Source organism: Sciurus vulgaris, assembly GCF_902686455.1.
Source record: "Sciurus vulgaris genome assembly, chromosome: 2".
Taxonomy (NCBI): Eukaryota; Metazoa; Chordata; class Mammalia; order Rodentia; family Sciuridae; genus Sciurus; species Sciurus vulgaris.
Window position 1 is genome coordinate 144,072,805 of NC_136462.1, and position 24,596 is coordinate 144,097,400.

General features: G+C 38.0%; 1 protein-coding gene across 11 annotated transcripts in view; it reads left to right on the forward strand.

Annotated features, from left to right (window-relative positions):
* Positions 1–5,295: 5,295 nt before the first annotated feature.
* The window catches only part of AKAP13 (A-kinase anchoring protein 13), a gene marked incomplete at its 5' end in the record, with an annotated part of 340,854 nt that continues 321,553 nt past the window's right edge, over positions 5,296–24,596 (forward strand). For 3 of the 11 annotated variants that reach the window (XM_079127362.1, XM_079127363.1, XM_079127364.1), the window contains one exon: positions 5,307–5,620. Coding sequence is in view for 5 of the 11 variants with exons in the window: in XM_079127358.1 (XP_078983484.1) it covers positions 5,302–5,620 (319 nt within the window). Of the gene's footprint in view, positions 5,621–23,364; positions 23,466–24,596 lie in introns of all 11 variants that reach the window. The other 8 variants (XM_079127350.1, XM_079127359.1, XM_079127352.1 and 5 more) reach the window with 7 other exon arrangements.

Here is a 24,596-nt window from a genome sequence, read left to right on the forward strand (position 1 = left end):
AAGCAACCATGGACCAAAACCTCCGTACCTGTGAAACAAAATAAACCCTTCCTCCTTTTAGGTTGGTTATTTCAGGTATTTAGTCACAGCGACAGAAAGATGACCAAGACAGATGCCTTCCCTGAACATTCACTGTTTAACTGAAAGTATTCCTCTCTGTGTCTCCTAACACTTTGCATCTGCCTCCTTAAAGGCACTTAAACATTTGAACACTTTAAAAAATTTTTTTTGCTTGTTTTCCTCATACTGTGAGTTCCTTAATTAAGGACAGGAACTTGTTCTTTACCTGTAACCCCAAGTCTGAGCCTAATGCCTCGCACACTGTAAACTTTTGACAGCTATTTGCTAGCTGAAATAAGAGGCAGCTTTGGCACTGAATAGGGATCATTAGCTCATGGGTAGTGAATCAGTTCGAATTCTTGTGGATGTGAGTAACAATAACTTTTGCTTACTGGCTTTATTGGCTTATGTGATTGAAGTGTCTCCATCTTTAGGAATTGACATTGGTTTTGTTTTTTTTTTTCATGTTTCCTACCTTTCCACTATGTTGGCTCTATCCTAAGAGGTTCTTTTCTCATGGTGACAAGATGGCTATCAGACATATCCTTCCAAATTCCTGTCAAGGCAAAGACTCCAGTCAACGAAAACTCTGATAATTCAAATAGAGTGTAAAATTGGCTCCTGTTGCCCCTGGTTGACATATTTGGGATCATGTGACCAGCCCTGAACTAGTTCCTATGCCTGTTGACTGGTTCAGATTTGGGTCACATGGTAAGACCACGGAATCAGGACTGTGGTAGAGTTGGCATCACACCAAACAAAGGACTGAGAGAACTTCCCAAAGCAACATCGAAATATTATTTCTAACACAAAAGCAATAAAATGTCCACTGCTGCACAAGAAGAACCTTGGGACAAGTTTGTTCTTGTGCTTCCTTTGCAAAAGTGGACATATTAGGAACCATGGGTCTCAAGAGAAGTTCTTGTTCCTCCAATTGTGCTTATTTTGTTTTTCTTTGCTTTGGCATTTCTGGGGTCTCTAGGAAATGGGATTTATCCTTGTTATATTAAATCAATTAGAGAGATATACATCAACTGGAGAGACACAAAATCCTACCATAGCTTGGTAAGACCTTGACATCTTTTCTGGCTTGTAAACTTACTGAGGGAAAGTGAGAAAATTATTAAACCTGAAATCTCTTTCTATGAAGTGGGACATTCTCTGAAGAGATATTCAGCGTACCTTGGAAGAAATCTTCAGTATCAGGGACATTCAGTTTGAGGATACCTCATGGGAGCTCATTTTGTACAAATTCATTCATGCAAAACTTTTAAGGCCTCACTGTGTACTAGGTGCAGAAGAGGGAAGAGTAAACAAAATGACAGGGAGATTACATTATAATGGGGGACAGAACCAAAATACACATACAAAATAAATAAGTTACTTTTATATTGGAAAAAATGCTATGAAAAAACTGAGTAATATTAAAGAGAAGGACTAGGTGAGAATGGACCTTTTTATTTATTATTGATTTCATTATTTTCTTCTTAACATGCAATACTAACATATAATAATTAACACATAATAATTGTACACCTTTGTGGGGTGCTGTGTGATAATTTTTAATACATGCATATAATATGTAATGATCAACACAGAATAATTAGTATTTCCATTTCCTTATCAATTCTTTATGTTTGCACCTTTGATCACTGCTCTTCTAGTTTTTCTCAAACATATAACAGGTTATTGTAAACTACCTACTATCCTACTGTGCTGTAGAACACTATTACTTGTTGTTCCGATCCATCCATATTTTAGGACTTGTTATGCAACCACCCTCTATTTCCTTGCCCAGCAATTGCCCTTCCTAGCTCCCAGCAATCACTAGTGTACTTTCTTCTACTTGAGGTCAACTTTTTTAGTTTCCACATATGACAGAGAACATGTAGCATTTGTCTCTGTGCTTGGCTCATTTCACTTAACATAGTGATCTCCATTTCCATTCATTCTGCAGAAAATGACAGGTTTTCATTCTTTTTATGGCTGAATAATATTCCATTGTCTTTTTCTAATCATCTGTTAGTGAATGTCTCAGTTTATTACATATCTTAGCTATTGTGAATAGCGCTACAATAAACACGAGCATGCAGGTGTCTCTTTGATTTGTTAATCTCATTTCCTTTGAATAGATACCCAAAAGTGGTTTGGTTGGATCTTATGGGAATTTATTTTTAGTTTTTTAGTTTTAGTTTTTTTCAGTACTGGGGCTTGAACCCAGCAGTGCTTTACAACTGAGCTATATTCCCAGAGCTTTTAATTTTTTTATCTTGTGTCAGAGTCTTGCTAAGTTGCTCAGGCTGGCCTTGAACTTGCAATTCTCCTGCCTTAACCTCCTAAGTGGCTGGGATTGCAGGTGTGTCCCGCCATGCCCTCCTGTTTTTCAGTTTTTTGAGGAGCCTCCATACTGTTCTCCATAATAGAGGTACAATTACATTTGAGAGTGGGTTATTCTAGATAGGTTGGTGAGGCAAATGCAGTGGTGGCAGGGTCTAGCTGCTACAAAGAAGACATGATTTAGACAATATTCATGTGAATTGGCAAGAATCTTAAGGACTGTATTTGTGACTAATTGCATAACAAGTTATTTTAGTTTATTGTGATTTTGATTTCTGTTCTGTGGACAGTGTAAAGCATTCCAACAGAGGGTTTCAATGTAGATTTTAAATTTTTTTCACCCATGTTAATTACTAAAGAGTCTGATCATGACACTGAATCAATATGTCTTTCTAAAAGTGTACTGCATAAAGTTTTTCCACTTTTAAATAATTTTGGTAAACTTCCCCAACACGGGGAAGTTAAAATTCCTTCAGGGTGATTCCAGGTTTCATTGGAAATTTATGTATAATCTGCTTTGGTGGAAAAGCTGTTGTCTTCAGAAACTGCAGTATAGTTGAACTACAGTTACCACTGAAAGGATCATTCAAGCTAAGTTATGGAATTACTTGGTTATAAAAATGATTGCTGGGCTGAAGATGTAGCTCAATGTAGCTTATGCCCCCTATGAGGTGACCCTGGGTTTGATCTCCAGCGCTGTAAAAAAGACGAAAAAAAAAAAAAAAAGGGAAAAGAAAAGAAAAAGATTGTTAGCATGTTTTGTGACTTATTATGCAATATATCTACATTGAATAATAGTACCAGATAAATTTTTAAATGGGAATAAAGCTTGTGAAGAAGATAAGATAACCAAGGAAGGTTTCTCTGAAGAAGAATATTTGAATGATAGCCATGCAGATAACTGTTTAGGACTTCCCAGAGGACAGAGGACTCAGCTATCTGGAAAATTTAGAGTAGACTCTGCCTCTCAAAGTGGTTTCCCAAACCAGCAGTTTCAGTACCACCTGGGAACTTTTTAGAAATGCAGAATTCCACAACCTCAAACCTACATTTAACAAAAATTCCCAGGTGATTCATAGGTACAGTAAATTTGGAAAGTGCTGGACTTTCAATCCCTTCTGCAGCCCCCTGGAAAGGTGCAAATATCCTACTAAGGGTGGGGAGCAGGGAATGGGTTGTCAGTCACTAGAAAAGTGACATGGTAACATTTACTGCTGCCTTTGTAACATATCTGCTAATGTTAAGATCCAAATGATTTTCTGGGTTAGCCCCCTTGGGGAGCAACCTGCTTATGGTGAAATCCTTTGTGGCAGAGTCAGGACTAGAATCCAGTAGTCTCTTCTCTTTGTGACAACTATTAAATATTGACAAGGAGAGGTTTGAGTGAATATAGAAGAGGTTGAGCAGCATGAAAAAGTGACTTGGAAATAATTTCACTTGAAGAACCCGGAGTAGCCTTGGTTTCTCTCATTTTTGTGAAGATGATCTAAGAATATACATATAAGAACCAGGTTTACTGACAGGGAAGCAAATTTCAGCTCAATACTAGGAACATTTCTAAGATTTAGAACCTTTTGACATTGGGAGTGCCTGATAACAAGTATTAGGTATGCATAAAACTCTCTCAGGTGTTTGGTTGCTGGTAGTGAACTTATCTGGATCAGGGTTTCCCAAATGGCAGTCATTTGCATCTTTGTAAAATTTTTTTTCAAGTCCTGTAGGATTTTTAAAAGCTGACCTTAAAAATACATGTTTAAAATACGTAAAGTGCACTAATCTTAAGTATACAGCTAGATGAGTTTTTCATATGTATATACCTTTCTTACCACCCAGATCAAAATACAAAACCAGCACCCCAAGGGTCCTCTGCTGCTCCTTCCCAGTCAATAATTTTCTTCTCGGTAATCATGGTTCTTTCATCAGTCTCTATAAACTAACTGGTCTTGGACGTTCTTGAACTGCGTATGTCTCCGTTTTTCACTTAATATTTTTCAGTACTTTTTTTTTTTTTTTTTTTTTTTTTTGTACTAGGGATTGAACTCAGGGGCACTACATCCCCAGACATTCAAAAAAAAATTTTTTTTTTCCGACTCGCTAAGTTGCTTAAGGACTCGCTAAATTTCTGAAGTTGACCTGGAATTTGTGATCCTTCTGCCTCGGCCTCTGGAATCGCTGGGATTACAGGAGTGGGTCATCGGGCCGGGTTAGAGTCATTTTTCCTTTCTTTTCTACAACTATTGACCTAAGAAATGACAACCTTAAAACAGTGGTTTGACATAAGAGTCATTCTCACCCTGCCCTCCCTCCCAATACGTATTAATATACACACGAAATTATTAGAGTGAAGACGTTTCTTCGTGTTCCAACTAATATAATATCCTGGACCACCACTGGTACTTGGGTCATACTGTACTTCTCAGAAGCCACCAGATGATTTCTGAGGTCCTTTGCAATTCTAAGCCTAAGATTGTGTGGTGATCGAGTAGCCAAAGCTTCACAATGCACAGTGACAATCCGGATTTCTCCCCTGTGCCATCTATCCATTATTTATCTATCAAGTAACACTTGTTGAGTCTCTTAACATTGGACAACTGGAAGATCCCACTTCTTGATTGAGTTGTAGAGGAGAATAGAAGAAAAAATCATTTGAGTGTGTGTGGTAAGCGCTACAGCTCAGGTAAGCACCGAGCACACAGAGGAAGGGCGGTTTCCGGAGATTGGGTGGAGAGGAGAAGGTGGGTGGGCATTTCAGCTAGCAGCAGCTGCCAGCTACCCGACTTTGATCACTTTGCTGCGGAGCAGCGGCGGCGGCGGTCAACCTCAGCCTCCCTTAGCAACCAGAGCAACCAGACTTGCCCAGAAGTCTTCCTATTGGCTTCACGGAGTTTGATGGGCAGCTCTGCCATGCAATCCCAGCTCTGGGCGCTGGCACCGCGCTTACTCACGGGAGGGCTCATAGGCGTTACAGCCCTCCTCCAGTGCCCCGCCCAAAGCCCGGCGCTTGCGGCGCATGCGCGGGTGGCTGGGTTGTGTGCTGGGCCAGCGCGGAGCCGAAGCAACCGTGGTGAAGCGCCTGGGTTCGGTGGAACCCGCCTTGTTGGCTCCTTGCTTAGTAGCCGTCGCCTCAGCCGCCACCGGAGAGCGGCCGTCTATTGTCTTTCTCCGCGGCGAAGGTGCGGAGCTGCTCCGGCTCGGCCCGCGGGGAAGCCCCGGGAGCCGCACGGTGAGAGCGCAACTTAGTTGACGGAGTTGGGGGAAGTTTTGCGGCTTGAGGAGGGGTCGGGGCGTGGAGGGCCGAGCGCGGGCCCCTCCCCCTGCGGCAGCTTCTAGGGGCGGGGGACGGGGGCGCGCGCGCGGGGATGAATGGGCGGCGGGCACTCCCGCGGCCCCGCTTTGTGGACCCTCCTCCGGTATTGTCTGCGCCCGGGCCGCGGCGCGCCTCCTGCTCCTGTAGTTCCCTTTTGGGCTGCTGCGGCTCCCGGGTGGGGGGCGCGGCACCTCTCCCGGCCGCGGTTGCTCCTGTGGCGCCCGCGCCCCCCGCGAGGCTTTGGACCCTCGCCCGGGGCTCCACGCCACGGGGGCCGTCCTTCTCCTCCTGGGCGGGCAGCCGCTCGATGTGTGCGCGGGTCCGGCGAAGTGCGCTGAGTGAACAAGTGCTACGAGCGTAAGGGAGCGGCTCACCCGGGCCGACGCGTACGGTAAACACGTCGGGCCGCGCCCGCTTCGGGGGCTTTTCTGCGCCTTGTCCGGGGGCGCGGCCCTACAGACCGGTGCATTTTCTCCGGAGACTAGAGGCCTGGGGTACCCGTGCGGTCCACACGCGCTCCGCGAACGGCGTATTCGGCTCACCTTGCCATCGAGCTCAAGTGCAGCTACACTTTGAGACCAAAAGAAACAGTTTTTTGGTAAATATGGCCCACTGACACTTTTAAAATTTTTGTTTTTATTTGCTAAGTCAGCCAGTATGTAAGGAGTTTTAAAAACTCATGGGGAAAAAAAAAACTCTTTTTTTTCCCTCCCCATTAAGAAAGGGTAGACAATTAAAAAAAAAAAACAAAACAATTCTTAATAATTCCCTCATATTATTTGTAGATCCTACTCTGTACTCAGAAATGCACAATGAAAGTTGGATTGAGCAATATTTTGATGTTCGTTCTTTGCTTTTGTACTTAATAATGAAGTTATTTTGAGAGTTTATTGCCTCAGGCAAATATAAAGTGCATAGCAGTGGACCTCTTTTGGTTATTACCCCCACCCTGTTTTATTTTCAGATGAAGCAGCTTATTCAGTTTTTATAAACTGTTGGATTGCTCAGATCAGAACAAATCCTGCAGTGCTTGAAAGGTCATTATTTGCGAATTTGTAAAGGAGTTATGATCATTTGTGATAAATCAGTGTTACCATTCTTATCCTCGATAATGGTCTCTTGGGATCTGTGGACTGCATTAATTACAAGCCTTGTTAAGCTTTGGTTGTACCATTCCACTGCATTCGGTTTGTTGGTCTTAGGATATGGGAATAATTCTGTTTAAATTCCCCAGATGAAACTAGCTTAAATGTCTGTTATTCATAGTGGAACAGACTGACCAAAGTATCACTTAACATTAATTTCATTTGTATCCCTTTGCCATCTGCTAAATTAAAAAGAGAAATTTGGGAAATACTGAGTGTGATACTTTGTTTTGATTTCTCATGCTAAGTGAGTAATGTGGAGAAGTGATTTGGGGTTTTTCTGGTTTGGTTGGCCTCCTTTTACTTGAAAACCAACTTTCTTCACCTGATGAAGCTAAAGGACAGCCTTTCTTAAGGCATAGGCATTGAGGAGTCAAGGTGTTTGGCTTCCTTTCCTGATTATGTGGTTTTGTGTGTGTGTGTTTGGGATTGTGGGTGGAAGGGAGGGAGGGTAACAGGGAAGGAGTTGTCAAGGAGGGATATAATGTAAACAAATACTACTTAAAACATAATGTGACAAGTACACCAGTTGCTTTCCTTCTCTAGGCTGTGATAGGGTGCTGTACATACTTTTGTTTTAGAATTTCTCAGTTCATTTGTTTGCTGGACTAACAGTATCTGTACTGGTAGTATAAATGGACTCCTCTGGTTTTTTAACTCCTTGAAGGCTGTAATGGGCCTTACTTAGCTTTGAATCCTCTTTGCCAAACAGAGTGTTATACACAATGCAGTCATTCAGCATGTATTTGAATTGGGTGAAATGCTTTTCACTAGCTAGTGGTAGTGAACAGAGGAGAGAGCCATTGACTCTGAGGACTTGTCCAAATTGAGAGCTTACTCGTACATCTGTGATGAAATTTAGTTTTTTTTTTTTTTTTAAAACAGATTTCTCACTCTTCTTTTCATCTGTTAATTTCTTCTTGAAAAGAAGTGGGGTTCAGATCATGCACTATGGATTTCAAAATTAAAGATTTCAATTTAGAAACCACCAGCCCCATGGTGAAAGGTGAAAATGTTAAAACTGCTGTACTAATCCATTCACAACTCTGCCTGCTCCTCCGTTGTGAAATTGGGAGGTAGCACAATTTAGAAGGAGGTACACACACTTTGAAGGTAGGTAAATTTGAATTCAAATCCTCAAATTTCCTTTGAATACTTTTGGCCTTGAGCACTTCACTTTTCCTCTTAGCTTGTTTTCTGTTCTGTAAGGCGTAGTAGTGTGTTTATGGTGTTCATAGGAATAAGTGAAACACTGTTAGTACAGTGTCTGACATTAAGTAGATGGCTGTCTCCTGGAAGCCATAATGACAATTTTGATGCATATTTTACATAACTACAAAAGCATTCTTAAAAGTAATGCTTCTGAGTATGCTAGTTCAGCTGTTTTTTTTTTTTTTTTTTGATAAAGAAGGAATCCTGAGACTTGAGTTTTATTTATATGCCCCCCTCCCCTTTTTTGGTACTGGGGATTAAACCCAGGGACACTTTCCCACTGAGCTATATCCCCAGCCCTTTTATTTTTTTATTTTGAGACAGAGTTTTTCTAAGTTGCCCAGGCTGGCCTTGAACTTGGTGATTCTCTTGTCTCAGCTTTGTGAGTAGCTGGAATTATAGTTGTGCTGCCACTGCGTCCAACTGCACTTGCTCCTATAAGGTTAACTATTAAGTACACTCAAATAGGCTTGATTTACTGTAGTTAATACTGATGAGGGCAGGTGTCCATTTGAATGTATTGTTTCCCCCGTCAGACTGTCTTAACCACTGTAAATGGGGAGAGAGGAGGAAGCAGTTGGTAGAAAGTTTGTTTTGTGAGTATATCCTCAGATTTATAGTCTCCCACTCCACTTTTGGGTTGAATGGTACATACTAAGTAGAAGATGACTAAATAACCCATTTTTATCAGTCTTTTTTGGGAGGATGGATTAGCAGATCTGTTTCTGAAGTACTGTTGTTTGTATGAATACAACATGTGTTGGGCAGCGGAGTACTTTATCTTTTTACCTCTTCAGAGCTGTGTTTAGTATCTGAGGAAGGTGAATATAGTGTGTTTATACACTGGATATTGGGGTGAGAGAGGAGGAATAGGTGTGAACTGTTTACCATTTATGTCACTCTGTAGGCTCTTTAATTGGAAATTAATGTTTTTGAATTTTTACTTTCTGATCATATCATAAGCTGCTACTTGTCCATAGTATTAACCTGTTACCCAAAATAACCAGTTATTCCTAAATGGTTAAGAATTAATTGAATATGCATTCTACAATTATTTGGTGTTTTAACATGTTTAACACATGTTAGAGAAAAGCCCGTAGGAATTAAAGAGTTTTACAGAACTGGACTTGGTCCTCTGATGGTCATCTCTAGTAAAAGCATGTGATATGGAACCACAGGATGATCCCACTTCACATCCAGACTTAGCCATTATTTGCTATGTGATTTTGAGTAAGCTGCTTTATTTGCCTCAGACTTAGTATTCTTGCTTATAAATGAAAAATTAATATCATTCTTATCCTATTTCCTACATACTACCGTTGTGAGAAGCGCATGAGATAAATCACTATACAAGTGCTGTGTGGTGGTGTAATTTCATTGGTTAGCTTCTGCTTTGGAAAAAATTGAAATCCAGTCTAAAAGGGGAAAACATCCACCTTGTTTTTTCCTTAAAGAAGGTAATTAAAATTGTACAATATTTTTATTGCCATTCTTCTTGCTTGGGGAAAACTGATATTTCTTTTCACTTTTGGGTCTTCTTATATTTCCTTTTATAACATATTTGTCATGGAATATTTTCCTAAACTGAACTTGTTGTTAGACCCAGATTACAGTGGGCTCATAAGAACTGACATTAATGCCAGTGCTTGAAGTCAGGTGGAACCACAATAAACAATGAATGAAGAATGTCAGAATATTTCAAAAGACTACAAAAGAAGCTCGTGTAGTTGTCTGATCTTTACTGTCATTTTCATACTTAAGGTTAAAAAAACTTGTTTTACAAGTCAGGGGAGTGTGCCTCTTATATGCCAGATGCTGTACTGTATCTTACCTGTATTTCTTAGTTAAGTCTTAAAACAAACCTATGAGGCAGGAATTAACCTATTTTTAGGATGAGGAAATAACTCCAAAGTGACTTGGCAGTGACCATATAGGTAGTAGGCCATGGTGCTGAAATTTGAATTCTGGCTCCACAGGCAATGCTTTTCACATCATTGATAGCTATCATTTGGGAATAAGTACATTTGGAAAGTCAAGTTTATTGAGGCATTGTATGATAAAGTGCACCCATTTTAAGTATGTAGAGGTCAGTGAATTTTGTAAAGGTATCCATGCTTATAACGTAGCAAGCATGATCAAGATACAGAACATTTTGGGCTGGGGATGTGGCTCAGTGGTAGAGTGCTGGCTTAGCACATGTGAGACATTGGGTTTGATTCTCAGCACCACATAAAAGAATAAATAAAGATATTGTGTCCATCTGTAACTAAACTATTTTTAAAAAAGATATAGAACATTTCTATCATTTGTGATGTGCTGCTTTGTCCCTTCATCTCTCACCCATTGTCTACCTCACCATAGACAACTAGGGTACTCTCTTTTCTCTCATTGTAGTTTAGTTTTGTTTTGCCAAATCTGGCCTGCTATCCTTTCTTTGTTTTTGTAAATGAGGTTTTATTGGGACTACCATGCCCTTTTGTTTACATATTGTCTATGACTGCTTTGGTGCTACAGTGGCATCCTGGATTAGTTAACATAGAGACCCTGTGGTCCTCAAAGCTGAAAATATTTAGTTTAGCCTTCTACAGGAATAAATTTGCTGATCCTTATTCTATATAACCAAATTCAGGGCCTGGGGTTGTAGCTCAGTGGTAAAGCACTTGCCTAGCATGTGTGAGGCACTGGGTTTGATCCTCAGTACCACATTAAAAATAAATAAATAAAATAACCAAATGCAGTTATTCCCATATAAGAAGCTTAAAAATAATTCTGACCTATTATTCAGTACATATTCAGCTTTTTCTTTTTGTCCTTCACATGTCTTTTATAGTTGATTTAAAACAGTTTTATTTGAACCAGGGTAAAATCAAAGTTCTCTCAGTACATTTTTGTTTCTTTTAGTTTTTTATTTGTCATTCTTTTTTAAATGTATAGATTACATTCACTAAAATTCACCCATTTTAATGTGTAGTGCTTTGACTTTTGACAAATGTATACATTCATATAACCACTACTTGAAATCAAACACAGTTCCTTCATCTTCCAAAATTCTTCCCTTTGTCGTCAACCCATTCTTCACTCCCACACCTTAGAAATTGCTGATCTGTTTTCTGTCTCCAAGTATTTTTTGCCTTTTCTAGAATGTCATTTTGGGCTGGAGTTGTGACTCTGTAGTAGAGCACTTGCCTAGCACGTATGGGGCACTGGGTTCGATCCTCAGCACCACATAAAAATAAACAAAATAAGGGTATTGTGTCCATCTACAACTAAAATATATATAAAAAAAGAATGTCCTAATAAATGGAATTATACAGAATGTAGCTTTTTTACCCAATGACTAATGATGGTATTTTTTCATGTGATTATTTGCCATTCTTTGGTGATGTTCTATTTAAAATTGCACATTAAACAAATTGTTTGATTGTATATATTCTAGATATGTGATTATGATTTACAAATTTTCTCCTATGTTTCTTATCTTTTTATCCTCTTTTTAGATGTTAATTGTATTTTTTATATCTTTATTTATTTTCATGTGATGCTGAGGATTGAACCCAGTTCCTCACTAGTGCTAGGCAAATTCTGCACCACCGAGCTATAACCACAGCCTGTTATCCTCTTAATAATGTCATTTGAGGAGCAGAATATCCTAATTTACAATGTTTTTCTTTCATGGACCATTTTAATGGGGGGCGGGTACCAGGGATTGAACTCAGAAGCACTTAACCCCTAAGCCATATCCCCAACCCTATTAGAGACAGGGTCTCACCGAGTTGCTTAGCACCTTGCTTTTGCTGAGGCTGGCTTTGAACTTCATATCCTCCTGCCAGAGCCTCCCAAATTGCTGGAATATGGGTGTGTGCCACTCTGCCTGGGTTTCACGGATCATTCTTTTGGTGTAATGTCAGAGAAATCTTTGCTAACTTTATAGCACAAAAATTTCCTCCTGTATTTTCTTTCAGGAGCTTTATAGTTTTAAATTTTATGTTTAGTTTTGTGACCAACTTTGAGTTAATTTCCCTGAGTGATTCAAGGTATGAATTTTTTTTTTCTTTTTTTGTTCTTGTTTTTTTTATATGGATCTTCCAGCCATGAGTGGTGTAAATACTATCCTTTCTTTGTTGAATTACCTTTGTAGCTTTATGGAAAGTTGATCATATGTATATGGGTCTGTTTCTGATATTCTACCCTACTCATCAGTGTTTCATTTCTATTACCATTGTTGATTACTTTAGCTTTATAGTCCCTCCCACCTGTTCTTTTTGTTGATGCTCACCAACTGGGGCTCACACATGATGGGCAAACATTCTATCACTGAACTACTTCCCCGAACCACTATAGCTTTCTTGAAATCAGGTAGTATGAGTTCTGTATTATGTTTATTTTTCAGAATTCCTTCTGGCTGTGTATTGCTTTGCCTTTCCATGCACTTTTTAGAATCATCTAGTTAATTTCTAAAAAACCCATCTGGAATTTTTTGATTTTTCTTTTCTTCTTTTTTTCTTTCTTTTGTGGTGCTGAGGACGGGAACCCTTTATCTCACATGTGCTAGGTAAGGTATACTGCCCAGCCCTGCAGTTGGTTTTTTTTATTGTTGTTGTTGTTTTGGATACTGGGGATTGAACTCTGGGCCACTCACCACTGAGCCACATCCACAGCCCTATTTTGTATTTTTAGAGACACGGTCTCACTGGGTTGTTTAGCACCTTGCTTTTGCTGAGACTGGCTTTGAACTCAAGATCCTCCTGCCTCACCCTTGGGAGCTACTGGGATTACAGGTGTGTGCCACTGCAGATCAGGGGAGAATTGACATCTTCATGACATTGAGCCAGGAACATAGTATATATGTTTATTTAGGCCGTCTTTGACTTTTCATCACATTGTAGTTTTCAACAGTTGGATCTTGCATATGTTTTGTATGCTTTATACAGTAGTCCCTGCCTATCTGCAGTTTCCATATCTGTGGTTTCAGTTACTGCTGTCAATAAAAAGGCTGAGTACAGTAGAGTAAGATATTTTGAGAGAGAAAAAAAGAGAGGAAGACCACATTCTTATTACAGGATGTTGTTACAGTTCTATTTTATTAGTTCATTATTAGTTTCTTATTTTGTTTTATTTATAAATTAAACTTTATTATAGGCATGTATATGTAGGAAAGAAATAGTACATACAGGGTTAGGTACTACTGTTGTTGGTTTCAGGCATCCATTGGAGGTCTTGGGATTCTGCAAATAAGGGAGTGCTACTGTTATCAGAGTTAGTAGGACTCCACACATTCTGAAAACTTGTCTTATCATGATAAAAATGAGGTTTTGAAATCTATTGTACATTTCCTGTTTTTAAAGGTGTTGGTAATAGTTAAGAGATAATGACATTTTTAATGTGATGCAAGGTTATTATTTTTGTGTACTTCACGTACATAGATACACAGAAGAATATGAAAGGAGGCTGTTGTAAAATGTTTAGTCACTTGAGTGAGATGATAGGGTAATTTTTGATTTTCAGATTTCCTGCAATGTATGTATTTGTCTTTACTCTTATTTTTCATAAACGAAGTTAATGTTTTTGGAGGGTTTGCTCCGTGAGTTTCTGGGATAATGGGCTTCATTTGTTTGTGGTTGCTAATGTTACTTACTACCATTGACTTTTTTTTTTTAAATTGAGCCCTTAATCATAAATGGCAGTCAGGTAGGAGGGTATGGGTGGTTTTGATATGAATCTATACCAACTCCTTGGAATATTGTTAGCACATGCTAGTTGTGGCACCATGTTGTCCACATCAGAGAAATTGAGCAGAGTGTGGGGTTTTTGGTTTTGTTTTAAATCTGAATTTTATCAGATTTTAAAAAAATTTGGTACTGGGAATTGAACCCAGGAATGCTTTACTACTGAACTACTTCCCCAGCCCTTTTTTATTTTTTATTTAGAGACAGGGTCTCACTAAATTGCTTAAATGCCTCACTGAGTTGCTGAGTCTGGCTTCGCTCTTGTGATCCTTCTGCCTCAGCCTCCTGAGTCATTGGGATTATAGGTGTGGGCCACTGCACCCAGCTAACTCAAATTTTTAAAAGTATTCATTTTCCCAGGTGGTGGCTATGTTAAAGGTGATGGATATATCAGGAGCTTTTTGCAAATTTGGCATTTTCTGTAATTCATGCATCACTTCTGAAAGCACTTAGAAAGATTTGGGTGGTATCAGTAAATTAACCTGCCTTCCTGGTCTTGCTAGTCGAATTCTGCTTGTCCAAAGTGGGTGTGTTTTTGGAGTGGGAGAAAGGAAGTCTATTATGACCTTGTGTGGTTGACAAACGGAGAGATGGTTTTTGCCTCTTGGATGCTCCGCAAGTGGTTGAACTCAGAATACAAAGGAACTTTGCATGAGACCTTACAGTTGTGGGGTTACTTAGGGAAAAATGGTATCTGCAGGAGTTGAAGTGGAGTTCTTTCGTTTTTATTCCCCTGTGGTACTGGGGATTTAACCCAGGACCTTGAGCATGGTAGTCAAGTATTGTGTCACTGAGCTACATTGCCAACCCTTTTTATTTTGGAGGCAGGGTCTTGCTAAGTTGTTCGGGCTGGTCTTGAACTTGTGATCCTCCTGAGTCCGAAAGGCACACACCATCTTGCCTGGCGAGAGAAGTAGTGTTCTCAGTATTCATTTGGTCACAGGAAATCTTGGGCCCTGGCTAAGGTGCTTTCTCTCTTCGAGGATTGAAGGCATATATTGATCAGTGGCAAACTAAACCTTTCTTCTAGAACTTTGTGACTATATAAATGTAGTAGTCTGACTTTATTGTATGTGCCACAAGTCATATTTTTTTCACTGTGATATAATTATATGCAAAGTAGCTAGCTTAAAATTCCAGCTTGTTTGTGTTGTAAATAGAAAATCACTGTGGTCTGCTCTTAAAAATCTTGCTAGAATTCTTAAAAACCTACTAGGCATTCAGGTTTCTGCTTTGAAAGCCAGAAACTTATCAGTAGAATTATATTTTCCCTCATGCAGGAGCTTTGAAGATGGGAATTAATAATTAACATTTGCATATTTGTTCTCATCTTTAAAGTGTTTTACAGATATTTAATTAGTTCATATTTAACCTGTATTAGAAGTTGAAAATGCAGTTTTTTTTAGTTTCATTTTGGCAGTAGAGAAGTATTAGGTGGGGAGCCTTAAGTGAGAGAAATGCAGGTGCTAAACAGCTTTCCTCAGCCCCTAACTTTTGGCCGAGCTTAGTTCTCATCAAGCATGTTTATGGGGAAAAGACATGGATGATTCAAAGACTTGTAATGCAGCTTTCTCTTCTGTAGTCCCTTAAATGTGAATTGTCCCAGTTCATTCCTCTGAGCATATTTTAAAGGGCAGGACAGGATTGGAGCTGACCCCAGGCACATGAATAGAGCTGTTATGCATGCAAATTTCTGGGGGAAATTCTTTTTCTTTTTCTTTCTGGTTCAGGAGATAATGACTGTAATGGATACCTTGCTGCTTTCCTCCCCACCACTTGTTACCTGATTTTATCACCTTCTTTCCCACCCCCAGTAAAAATGGATTTTGCTGCAGGATTGTATAGTTGAGAAGAGTTGAAAGTCTCAAAGCTGCTGTGTGACCTTGAGCAGGCCACTGCTTTTCTTCTGCCCTTGGGTTCTTTTGTTCTGTGAAATCATACTTGTTAATGACTTACTTTTCATTTGAGCCCTAGAGGGGTGGCCAGAGAAAGATTAAAATTTAGGCTCTTGGTCATGAAATGGGGCAGAGGATGTTTTCCTATCAGTGAGTCGTCCCCCCCAGCTCAGAATTCTTCAGTTTCAGTGATTTCCTTTCTACTTTGCTTGGAATAGTTACTTCGTTTTCTTACTGTTAATTGTCAGCCCCATTAATACTTTAACACCCCCCCCCCCCCCCCCCCCCGTTTTCTTTCCATATAGTGCAACAAATAGGACCATTTGAGAAATGTTGTGTCTGGGTGATTTCCTAAGGCAGGGTATCTTTTTTCATCATTGCTTATACTCACAGGGACTTGTTTATGAATCTTTAGATAACCTTGCCAAGAGAAACCTTATGTGAAGGCAGAAAGAAAATCTTAGAGCTTGGCATGTATATTTAATCAAAAATTTTTTTGATCATGAATGGGAATCTGTTCTTTTAATGGGGCTAGATAAGAATGACCCTGTTTTTCCTCATCAGATGGCGTTTTTTCAAAGTCTCTGCCCCTCTTTCCCTTTTATTCTTCTATTAAAATCCAAAAATTGAAAAGTGACATGAGTTGCTTGTGGCTGGAGAATCTCCTTTTTTAGAAATATTTTTCGTTGTAGATGGACACAATACCTGTATTTTATTTATTTTTATGCATTGCTGAGGATAGAACTCAGGGCTTCACATATGCTAAGCAAGCACTCTAACACTGAGCTACAACCCCAGCCCCTAGAGCATCTCTTTTAAACATTAAATATACCAAGGTTTTATTTTTATTTATTTAAAAACTTTCTTTTAGTTGTAGGTGGACACAACACCTTTATTTATTTATTTATTTATTTATTATTGTTTTTTTGGTTGTTGCTGGACCTCCATTTTTTTAATTCATTTATTTATACGCGATGCTGAGGATCACACCCAGTGCCTCACACATGCTAGGCAGGTGCCTGCCACTGAGCCACAACTCCAGCCCAGTATACCCAGGTTAAGCTATTCATTCTTTCTGTTCTTCCAGCAAGATTTTTGGTAACCTGGAAGGAATGTTGTATAGCTGGACCTTGAATAATACTTTATGTGATCTTTGCATAATGAGATTGGCTTAGTTAAATGTTTCAAGCCACTCTTTTATATAAAAAGATGTCTGTCCTTATTATACAGTATCTTGAAAGAACTATTAAGTGTATATTATAATTAAACTATTAAACTATTAAAAAAAGGATGTCTGAAGGTAACATTTACTTATCTTTTTGAAAAAAGGGACCTTTTTTGGGGGGGGGATGAGGATAAATTATGAATATAAATTAGACAACAAAGAAGTTTTCTTTTGGAAACCTAGCTGGTTATAGCAGTATTGTAAACTACAGAAATGAATTTTCCAGGATATTGTGCTAGAATAAATGATTTTCATATTTAAAATAGGGATTTGAGTTGTACTGTTTTTACTCACTGCTTTCTTTATCCCATATTGTCTTTGCCTACTGTTTTATTTCCTTGCTCACAAGTTAACAGTAGAATTTGTCAGATTGTTAACTGAGTAGGTTGGGTAAGGCAATAATACTGCATGCTTATAGTTCTTCCTACTAGATTATAACCTCCTTGGAGGCAGATTTTTCTCTGCTTTGTTCATCACTCTATCCTTAGCATGGCACATAATATTTGCTGTTTGGATTGATGGAAGGATGAATAAGATTTTGCCAAAACTATATATGTATTATTTAACTTAAAATATATCCTGTTGAGAATAAATAAACAAATTTTAATTTTTATTTCCTTAGTAGCAGCTTTAGTTTGATTTTATGAGTTTAAAGTAATTGCTTTTGAGGGAAGAAAAGACACCATGTTAAGTGGAAGATTGATCAGTATTGCCCAAGTTTATAGGCAAAATTTGTACAACTGTTGCCTGGCTTTTGTGTGTGGTCAGTGTAGTGCTCTGTCACTTTTATATTTCAAACTTGTTCAGCACTTTTATGATTGGCCTTTGGTTAGTTGACCTGAATAGCATAGCATGCCTGCCTAATTTATTAATAAATATTTATAATTTTAAAATATTCAAAATGGAGCAGTAGAATTGATAACTCTGTACCCGTTACCCAGGTTCTAGAGAATTAACAAGATTTTGCTGTTCTTTGCATGTGTCATTTTTAAAATGTCAGCTTTATTTTAATAAAGTCTGTATACCATTAAATTCACCCTTGCTTCATTTTAATTATGTTCATGTAAGTTGTCTTCAAAGTTGTTATCATTTCCTTAATGGTGTTTTTAAATGTTATTTTTATTCTGATGTATAATAGTATAAATTGTGAAATGTTTCTGTAAAACATGGCAGGATATGTTTCCAGGATACCAATGAGACAACTTTTAACTCAAAGCAAATGAGTGCTGAGTAACCTATTTTCCTTTCAACAGAATAATTACAGAAATAGGACCATAAACCTTCTATTAAGCACTTTTATATGAAATCTGAGGTTTCTGTCAAATTAGACATGGAAAATTAAATAAAGCTGTGCAAATTACTGATCTGTGCAGTTTTTGAGTTCTCCCTTTTGTTAGACTTTTTTTGTTTGGATGATTTTTCTCTTAAATGTCAGCACAAGAATGTTATGATTTATATAAAATTATTTTTGGTTACTTGTCAATTTTTTCACCTTGCCCCCATAGAATTTAGTGATCTTTTTTTCCTCTCTAGGATTTGTTTTTCTTCTTAAAATACATTCCCATTTACTTTGAATTTTGTGAAGAAAATACTTTTTTTTGAGGCAGTGGAATACCTTAATAAATTTTGTAATTTTAAATAATTTATTGGGCAATGTATATAAAAATGTTGATTTCCCCCCCTGCTTTTAAATTCAGATCAGCATCTTAAAAACATTTATTTGAAGCCCAAGAACAATTGGTAACACTGTTTTTCATGGCTCCAGATTATATATATTGTATTCTAAGGCCATGAATTCTCTGAAATACCACTCTTTCTCCCCTCAACCCACTGTGGTAAAATGTTGTTTGGGCTGTTTTGCCAAAAGTGCTTGTGGCAGTCTGAAGATTACCACTTTAATTGTTAGCTCTCTAGGATATGTGTCCTTAAATGGAGAAACTTCTTTCCTGAATTCAAATAAAAATAATGTGTTCTCTGTGAGATACCTCAGGACCCAAGTACTAAATTCAGAAGAAAATTGTTATTCATTTTCTTTCTTTAGCCTTGATGCCTACTGAAATGTACAGGGAAAAGTTCATTTATTGAGAACACCATTTATCTGGGTATCTTATGTGTATCAGTTCTGATCTGTGTAAGCAAGGTAGTTTTAGGATTCTTCCAAGTATGAGACTCAGGAAAGTTAATTAATTTTGGGTGTACTTCATTTAGCATTTGACTGAAGGCTTATTGTGTATCAGGCACCCTGCTGGATGCCAGAAATTGAGGGTTGAATCAGTGTTTATAGCAGCTCAATTCACGATAGCTAAACTATGGAACCAACCTAGATGCCTTTCAACAGATGAATGAGTGAAGAAAATGTGGTACAAATACACAATGGAATATTACTCAGCCTTAAGGAAGAATGAAATTATGGCATTTGCAGGTAAATGGATGGAACTAGAGAATATCATGCTAAATGAAATAAGCCGATCCCCCAAAACTCAAGGCTGAATGTTTTCTCTGATAAGTGGATGCTGATCCATAGTGGGGGGTGGGTAGGGAAAAATGAAGGAACTTTGGATTATACAGAGGGGAGTGGAGTGAGGGAGCGTTGGGGATGGGAAGAAGGGTAGAATGAGACAGACATTATTACCCTATATACCTGTATGAAAAAAATTTTTAAAAAACTTAAAAAAATAAAATAAAAAAAGAAAAAAAAGGAATTGATGGTTGAATAAAGTGAGATGAGGTCACTGCCCTTAAAGTAAGTGCTCATGATTTTTTTCATTAAGAAGTGATAAAAACAATAATAATAGTAATAATTTCCATCATTTATTATTGCTTTCCATGAGCCAAATTTAGTACTAAATGCTCTGCAAACCTTATTTTAATCCTTATAACTCTTAAGAGGTAGTATCTGTTATTAACTATTTTATGAATGAGGAGACTGAGGTTTAGAGAGACTACATAAATTCCTCAGGGTTATACAGTATGTTGGCAGAGTTGATTCTTGAACAAGGGTATATGACTTTAGAGCCCAAACTCTTCTCTGCGATGCCTCATTCTAGCAAGAGTTGAAATAATTATGCAAAAGGGACATCCATTGTGAGCTATGATTTTGGCAGAACTTTATGTAACTTTGACTTTGCCAGTAGATTTATTTTTATAGTTAACTGTCTACTTCATAATCTCATATGCTAGGGGTCATCAGACAGTTTTTATGCTTCACAAAAAACATTTTTAAGATGTTAAATTTGTACTACAGCAGTTAAATACAGGCCCTCTGGAAAGTCAGGAATTACACATAACACCAAAAAGTACACATATAAATAGTTGACATTACCCAGAGAAATTATTTTGGGTATAATTTGATGTTTTTCTTTCCAAACTTGAATTTGTAGAGGGTGTTGTATATGTGTGTGTGTATATACCTGTGTACATAAATATAATTCATATGTGACATATATACTTGAGTGTAGACTATAAAACATTTCATGAACATAGCTTTATATACTATCAAGTAACTGATGTATAATGTTTCATTGTATGAATTTAGATTTATACTCATTCACTAAATATTCTATTTGAATATTTAGGTTATATCCCCTGCCCCTTGCTTCCTGATTCCCCTTCTTCCTTTCTGCTATGATAAACCTTGCTGTGATGAATACATTGTGTTATTGAGCTTTTTGTCACTGTAACCAAAATACCTGACAAGAATAGCTTAGAGGAAGAAAAAATTATCTTGGGCTCATGGTTTCAGAGATTCAGTCCTTGGTCAGCCTACACCATTGTTCTGGGCCTTAGGTAAGGCAGAGCACCAAGGTAGAAGGATGTGGTGGGAAAAAGCTGCTCAGCTCATAGTGCCTGGGAAGCAAATAGGAGAGAAAGCCTGAGAGGAGCCAGGATCAAGATGTAATCCCTAAGGGCATGCCCCTAGTGACCTGCTTCCTCTAGCCATGCCTCTCCTGCCTACATTTACCATCAAGTAGTTCATTTAAATTATTGATCAATTAAATGAGTTAATCTAATGAGGGAATTAGCTCAAATCATTTCACTTCTGAACATTACTACGTTGCCTAACACATGAACTTTTCAGCGTAGACCTTGTATTCAAACCATAACCACCTTTTGCGTGCATCTTTGTATACTTGTTTATCTCTTTTTCACAGAAGGAACTGCTAGGGCAAATTATTTCAACAACTGTTCATTGATAATGTCAAGTTGTCTACAGAAAACTACATTATTTAGACTCCCACTGGAAGAACATGAGTGCCCACTTACCATTTTCTTTTTTGCTTTTTTTTTTTTTTAAACATTTTTTTCATAACACTTAGCAAGTTTTTAAAGTTTTAAGTGTCATGGTAGAACTACTGTTAGAGTTACTGGATTCTTAACCAATAATAAATGAAAGAACTTTGTGTTTCTAAAAGAATAGGGAGAAAAACTCTTGAAGCATAATCAAATCTCTTAAATACCAAAAGCTAATCTAAGATCAGTTCTTGATATTAAAAGATACATGAATGCAACTTTCAAATAAAAGGAGTGACTGATAACATGTTCTTTTGGCTACTTCTTGCCAGTCCACAGTAACTCTATTGATGAGACAGGGAAGTATTTGAGATAAGATTTGTAGAGATGATAGGGAGTAAGGCTCCCTTTTACAGAAAGAGCACTGTGAGAGGCCATCTGTGGCCATTTGTTGTATATCAAAATGCATAGAATTATTGTTAAATCTCATTTTGTTCTGAAAACGTGAGTATTCCTAATCCACATTCTGTTCTTCGGGTCACAGTCATGTGTTGCCATTATGGTTTAAATAATCAAGAAAAGCACATTAAACATTGGAACTGTGCTCTTTACTTTAGTGTAGCAAAACTTATTTTTGTGAGCAAGGATAAATTAATTGGTCTCAGTTATAACAGCAGTGATTTCCAACCAGATAACACTTGTCAAGATTTTTTTGTACTATGGGTGGGAAGAACCATTTTCATAGGAGATCTAAGGTACATAAGAAACTTACTGGCCGTATAAATATACCAATGGTTCTATTCTTTTGGACGTTTTTAGGAGTATTATCTGGCTGTTCATTAGCCTATTCCTGGTTATAAAGAACAAGCTGATTAATTATAATGTAATGTATAAATCAGTACTAGAAGCTAGGTGTGGTGGTGCATTCCTGTTCCCAGTGCTTTGGGAGGCTAAGACAGGAGGATCACAAGGTCAAGGCCAGCCTCAGCAACTCAGTGAGGCCCTAAGCAATTTAGTGAAACCCCTTTTCAGAATGAAAAACAAGAAGAACTGGGGATGTAGCTCAGTAGTAAAGTGCTCCTGTATTAAATCCCAGTGTCCCCACCCCTGGGGAAAAAAAAAAAAAAGATTAGAAGTAGAAAAATTGACCTATGCTGGCTCTAAAATTATGTTCTGGAATATGTATATGGTTATTCAGTTGTGGGAGGACGTCTCTTTGGAACTGCCTAGGTTTTTTTAAATTTTAAAAATTTTTTATGTAGGCTACCTGATTCTCGAACTGTCCATGTTACCTGAATATTTTGGTTTGGTGGGAACCATTTTTTTTTTTTTTTTTTTTGGGTGCTGGGGATCAAACCCAGGGCCTTGTGCTTACAAGGCAAGCACTCTACCAACTGAGCTGTCTCCCCAGCCCCTGGTGGGAACCATTTATATAAAATTTTGAGGACATTCTCCACCATCCTGAATTGATGGGAATTTTATAGGTTTCCCAAAGTGCATATTTTGTTGGAAATCTTTTGGGGTCAGGCCAACTTTAATTTTTTCTGTTACAACTGCATTATTTGGGCATGAATCTTAAAAGTGCCATCTTGCTTTCTCTTTGTTTCTTCCTCCTAGTACCTTGAGCTATAAATTGTTTACTAAAGAAGGCTAGTCAGTTTGTCTCAGCAGTCTCTTGACAAAAGGTAATGTCCTTTCATGGATGAAGAAAATGGAGTAATAACAAGTAAGGGGTCTGTCTGCTAACATCAAGGCATTCTTTGAGTCTTGTTACTTTTCTTTCTTGTCTTATGGAACTGGATTAAACATGAAAGGTTTGGTAAATCAGTGCTAGGAGTTTAATGCTTCTTTGCACTTGTTCCTAGGACGTGTGAAAATACTAATGGGGAACAAAATAATAAAAAAAGAATGACGAGTAATGTGAGTAATGAAGAACAAAGTAATAATAATGTGTGAATAATAGAGTAATGTGAGAGTACTGATAAAAGATGCCAGATGAAAAAATCAGAAGATTGAGATTCACTGTGACAGAGATGAGAAGGATAAATTCTGATGCAAAGCTTTCTGTAGTGAAAAAATCGATTGTTAGTGTTCAGAGACTGAATTAGGATTCAGTAGATTTGTGTTCTCAGCTTAGTTTGCTGCTGTCTACTTTGGGCATATCACTTAACTTACCTTGCCTCAACTTCATTTTTTTTTTTTTTTTTTTTTTTTTTTAATCCTAAAGCTGGAACTTGCTAAGTTGCCGAGGCTGGCCTTGAACTTCAGATTCTCGTACTTCAGCCTCCTAAAGTTGCTGGGATTACAGGCATGTGCCACTGCACCCAGGTAAAATACTAAATTCTTTTAGAGTTAGTGAATTAATCAGAGATTAGATTCTTTCATTAGCAGTCTGCAATTCATGATATTTACGTGGCTACGTAGGAATTTTATTGGAAACTTTGATGTCCCAAGAACAAATTTGCTATGATGGTACCTAATACAAAGAAACTGGGCATTTTGCTGGGCCCAGTGGTGCTTACCTGTAATTCCAGTGACTCGGGAGGCTGAAGCAGGAGGATTGCAAGTTCCAAGCCAGTCTTAGCAACTCAGTGAGACTCCTGTCTCAAAATAAAATTAAAAGGGCTGGGATATAGGTCAGTGATAGATTGCCCCTAGGTTCAGTTCCCCCCAGGTTAGAGGGAAGGAAAAAAACAGGCGTTTTAGGGATTGACTTTTTCTAGCCTGAGTTTGATGCAAGAAACTCAGAGTTTGATCCCCAACACTGCCAAAAAGAGAGCAAATATGTTTTTCTTCAAAACATAATGGTTTATTTAAAAAATCAAAATATGATGGGTTATTAGTGCTGTTCTGGGTCTCCTGTTCTTACGCATGTGTTGTATCAACATTTCCCAACCTCTTTGAAGTTGGTGTGGCCATGTGACTTGTTCTGTTCAATGAAATGTAAGTAGAACTCTGATGTGTCACTTTTGGATAGAAGCATTTAACAGCTGATAGAAAAATCTTTCTCTTTTCCTTGTTTGTGGAGCCAGGACATACAAGTTGATTTGGAAATGGTATGATTAAAGAGGTTGGAATAATGAATTGGAGCATGAAGTTGCAGCAGCCCTACTGAGTTGCCTAGAACCACGTTGATCTTTATTATTATTTTTTTGGTCCTGGGGGATTGAACCAGGGGCACTGTACTACAGTCTACACCATAAGACCTTTTATTTTTTATTTTGAGGCAGGCTCTCACTAAGTTGCCGAGGCTGGCCTTAAACTTGAAATCCTCCTATTTCAGCCTCCCAAGTAGCTGTATATTGGTGTGTGCTACCACATCTGGCTGCATGTTGATCTTTGAGTAAGGAGTGAACTTATCAATGGTCAACCTTTTAGACCTTCTGGTTATTATAACCTAGCCTATCATGATGTTACTACACACATCATCAGAAATTATTGGTGTAACAGATTTCTAAG